Source organism: Gadus morhua, chromosome 4, assembly GCF_902167405.1.
Source record: "Gadus morhua chromosome 4, gadMor3.0, whole genome shotgun sequence".
Taxonomy (NCBI): Eukaryota; Metazoa; Chordata; class Actinopteri; order Gadiformes; family Gadidae; genus Gadus; species Gadus morhua.
This window is the reverse complement of record NC_044051.1, coordinates 3,435,648-3,440,647: the sequence shown is the minus strand read 5'-3', so window position 1 is coordinate 3,440,647 and position 5,000 is coordinate 3,435,648. Positions and strand designations below refer to the sequence as shown.

The 5,000-nt window shown below is 50.7% G+C and overlaps 1 protein-coding gene across 1 annotated transcript in view; it reads left to right on the top strand.

Moving 5' to 3' along the window:
• The window catches only part of abcc9 (ATP-binding cassette, sub-family C (CFTR/MRP), member 9), a 59,329-nt gene that overhangs the window by 37,590 nt on the left and 16,739 nt on the right, over window positions 1–5,000 (top strand). Inside the window, 8 exon segments of the mRNA XM_030353487.1 lie at window positions 13–29; window positions 32–104; window positions 1,946–2,048; window positions 2,554–2,703; window positions 3,118–3,136; window positions 3,139–3,198; window positions 3,201–3,235; window positions 3,935–3,937. Coding sequence (XP_030209347.1) covers window positions 13–29; window positions 32–104; window positions 1,946–2,048; window positions 2,554–2,703; window positions 3,118–3,136; window positions 3,139–3,198; window positions 3,201–3,235; window positions 3,935–3,937 — 460 coding nt within the window.

The following is a 5,000-nucleotide window of genomic DNA, read 5'->3' as shown; positions in this document are numbered from 1 at the left end:
CCCTGACCACAGAGACCTGCAGGACCTGGACAGTCCACACAGCTACCCCTGCTCTGTCACTTCTCCGAGACCGCCGAGGGTCTCACCACCATCAGGGCCTTCAGGTAGCACACACACACACACACACACACACACACACACACACACACACACACACACACACACACACACACACACACACACACACACACTGACACAGGTGCACGGATGCACGCATGCACACGCACACACACAGGTGGCCATACACTCACATATACACACACACACACACACACACGCACGCACACACACACACACACACACACACACACACAGATGCACACACACACACACACACACACACACACACACACACACACACACACACAACACACACACACACACACACACACACACACACACACACACACACACACAAAGGGGTGCAAACACTCAATCAGCACACATGCACACACCCACACACACACACACACACACACACACACACACATACAGGGGTACATAAACAGATATGAATACAAACACACACTCAAAGTTGTGTATACACTCACACTCACACTCGCACACACACACACACACACACACACACACACACACACACACACACACACACCACACCAAATAGACAGACACACACATGCACAGACTACTCGGATACTAGTGTAGTATCCGAGTAGTAATTATAGTAGGAGCATTTACGGTTGAGATATTACTATTTGTGATGGTAGTATGATGCACTGAATTGTATGATTTAACTTTAACTCTAAAGCAGCAGTAATAGCACAACCACTTTGCACGTATCTGTATTTATTTTCCTAATCCACCTTCTTTTTCCCATCCCATAATAATCTTACATTAAACAACTCTCACGCTTTATCTGATTCTTCTCTGCCATCTCTCAGTCCCCTAAGGACGTCTTGCATGCATACGCACACAACCTCACACACACAACCACACATGCACACACACACACACACACACACACACACACACACACACACACACACAAACCCACAACACACATAACACACACACACACACACACACACACACACACACACACACACACACACACACACACACACACACACACCACACACACACACAAACACGCAATCAATCAGCCCTTCCCCAGAACCTCTGTGTTCCCCTCACTGTAGATTCCTGGTCAGCTACTTGGCACGTGGGGATAGTTCCCAGTACTGTTGGTATTCCCTGGTTTCCATTCCCAGTGATCCTCTGGTGCAGCTTGGACCCTCCCCTTCCCATCCCTACCTCTCACTGAACCTCAGGCTCAGGGTGGAGTGGAACACAACCTTTGTACCACACGGAGTCTGGCGTGGAGCCCTCCTCACTGTGTGCTGTCTTAGTGGGGTACTTGATGACCCCCTCTGCACAAACCCCTATCAATGGAAACCAGCCGGTTGGATAAGGGGCAGACACAACGCAAATGGTTTGGTGGCTTTTCCTGCAAATTGCTAAAAAAATAAAATAAAATGTCATTAGCCTCATAGCGTAATTGCCTGAGACACATTTGGGCTAAATTGGGAAGTCCAACCTACTGTACTCTCCTATCGCTGATGATTCGCTGCGCCTCATTGGCTATATCCTCAGCCAATCAGAGGGCATTTACATCCCATAATCACTATCTGCCCGTCATCAATGTGAGGTAGACAATTTAACACTAAATGCAAGACGGCCCTTAAAATATGACTACGGCAACGGTGTTACGAGTCTAACGAAAGGTAATAGTGGCCAGGACAGTGTCGTGGCTGGGGTTTTGTCACTGCAGTGTTCTTTTTTGACGTGGCTCTTAAAGGGCTCGTCACCATCAACACCAGATGTTCTGTGCCACCCGAGAGTGGCGTGGGACGGAGGGGTCTGAGGGCTACATGGTCGCCAGTGTTCCCCAGGACGGTGTCATGCTCCTCTTCTTCCCTCCCAGACACGAGGCTCGCTTCAAGCAGCGCATGCTGGAGCTGACGGACACCAACAACACTGCCTACCTCTTCCTCTCCGCTGCCAACCGGTGGCTGGAGGTCAGGACGGTACGTTCCACGGGCCGGACGAAGACACACCCCTGCTCCGCTCTCCTTTTCAATTAAAATCTATGAAAATCATTCATCTGCTCTTTGATATTAAGGTGACATTAATATTTTACTTTCTAACTCCCTCCATTTCTTTCTCTTTTTCTCTCTTGCTATCTCTTTCTCTCTCTCTCTCTCTCTCTCTCTCTCTCTCTCTCTCTCTCTCTCTCTCTCTCTCTCTCTCTCTACCTCTCTCTCTCTCTCTCTCTCTCTCTCTCCCCCCCTCTCTCTCTCTCCCTCCCCCCCCTCTCTCTCTCCCTCCATTCTCTCTCTTTTTTCTTTTTTTCTCTCTTGCTATCTCTTTCTCTCTCTCTCTCTCTCTCTCTCTCTCTCTCTCTTCTCTCTCTCTCCTCTCTCTCTCTCTCTCTCTCTCTCTCTCCCTCCCCCCCCTCTCTCTCTCTCTCCCCCTCTCTCCCTCCCACCCCCCCTTTCTCTCTCTCTGTGTATCTCTCCCTCTCTCTACCAGGACTACCTGGGAGCGGTAATCGTGTTGACGGCGGCGATCGCCTCCATCTGGAGCTCCACCTGGAGCTCCACCTGGAGCTCCACGGACCCCAAGAACACCTACGGCTGCAACGCGGGTATGGTGGGCCTGGGCCTCACCTACGCCCTCACGGTGAGCCCCTCACCAACCCCCCCCCCCCCCCCGCCTCCTGGAGAGCGGCCCGCTAGGCGTGCATCACACGTTTATAAATTATTTATCAATTAGCTAATTGATAAACGTTATCAATTAAAGTGCGAGGCTGCTCAGAGCAGGTCCACACCTTAACGAGGTTATCAATTAAAGTGAGGTGCTGCCCAGAGCAGGTCCATACCTTACGAGGTTATCAATCAGAGCAGCACCACACCTAACGAGGCTATCAATTAAGGTGTGGTGCTGCTCAGATCAGGTCCACGCCTTAACGAGGCTATCAATTAAAGTCAGGTGCTGCTCAGAGCAGACCACCTGAACAAGGTTATCAATTAAAGTTTAGGGCTGCTATGAGGAGGTTCCACGTCATCTCACCAAGCCTGTTGTACCGCCACCCAGGTGACCAACTACCTGAACTGGTGGTGAGGAACCTGGCCGACCTGGAGGTACAAATGGCCGCCGTGAAGAAGGTCAACAGCTTCCTGGCACCGAGTCCGAGAACTACGAGGGAACCATGGTAATGTAGTCTTTTATCAACGATGCAAATGCTAATTGTTTGCGACGTCGATCATTGCTAACCGAGTGCACGTGTTGGCTAGCCTGGTCCTACCGGACTCTCGTACTTCATTTCATTTGTACAGAGAGTCTGGACCTACTCAATTGACAACGTTAACTCACTTGAATAGTTTAAAACTATTGGATCTGCCCAGTGCCACGCTGGATCTGCCATAACCAATCGCTAACGTTTGTCCGGGAATCACGTTGCGCGCAGGCTGTAAACAGCCAACACGTGCGTGAATATGTCCGTCAACGAGAGCTGACTTTAACGTCATTGATCTCAGCCACTCCCTCTGTTCGCTGATTGGATGCAGAAAATGTAGATAGAGGAAACCCACTAACATACCGCAGACCCAAACCTAGAACTGAAGGGAAATTCAAATTAAGCGGAAGTACTCAGGTGGGCGGAGCCAGCTACGTGATGGCACGTTTTGCGCACAAATTAAAAAAAGGAAAGCAACAGATATAATATATAGTCGCTAGTGTGTTTGTCTGTGTTTATGTGTGTTTGTGTGTGTGTGTGTATCTTGTGTGTGTGCGTGTGCGTGCGTGCGTGCGTGAGTTGTGTAATTCTTGATATGTGCCGGTCCGCGTGTTTTGAGTTTATGGGATGTGCCGCTTACATGGTGACGCACAGCACAAAAGTGTCAGGATTAAGGATGTCTGTTGAGATAAGAGAACTTCTGAGGGACTAAGTGGGGCCGAAACAACAGAGGAGAGAGAGAAGAGAGAGAGAGAGAGAGAGAGAGAGAGAGAGAGAGAATGACGGGAGAGCGAGGATGTTTCCTCTTGTGAGGAATTGGCCCGAAGCTGTCCCGTTGTCCTCCCCTCCGTCCCCCCACCGTTTCGGACGTCAGAATCTCCTCCTCGAGTAACACAATAAACAGGCCGAGGGCGAACGAACGAGAGAGAGAGAGGAGAGAGAGAGAGAGAGAGAGAAAGAGAGAGAGGGGGAACTAAGTCGAGGGACTCGACCGGCTCGTCCTCCGTGACATCATGGAAACTTCCGGGCGGTGACGACAACGGGAACACCCTACGTGTTCGGGATCGTGTCGGGGAAAGCGAGCACAGGGTCGCGGCCCCTGTTCGTCTTTGAGAGCACACGCGGACAGACGCACACATGCAGACAAACACGCACACAACCACAGCTGGACGGTTCCCCGGCGAAAGGCCCCCGGTGAAACCAGGACGGCCCTGTGAGTTGTGTGGCGTCGCATGGACGTGAACGCAAGGCTGCTATTGCACGGATGCAATGGAAATGAAAATGGAATTTGTATTATTGTTTCAGAGATGGCCTGTTGGGAGAGTATTGTCTGTGCTTGTGGACGGTGGGGTTAGAGTCTCTCTCAGACTGCTGTGCCTCAGCTCAACAGACATTATCTCAATCACAATTAGGCATTTAACAGACGCTTTTATCCAAAGCGACTTGCACACATTGACACACACGACGGCAGAGGCAACCGTGCAAGGCGACAGCCAGCTCATCAGGAGCAGTCTGGGTTAGGTGTCTTGCTCAGGGACACATCACTAAGGGGAGCTGGGGATCGACCAGCAACCTTTCGGTGACAAGGCTGTTGCTCTACCTCCTGAGCTAAGCCAACCCCATTGTGGTGCTTGAGAAGTGCTCTGAAGCTGCTATACTGAATACCAGCGTGGCCGTGATTGGCCAAAGCCCTGCCGATATTCAGTACAACAGCACGGCCTCAAGGGGATTTTGCTTTCCA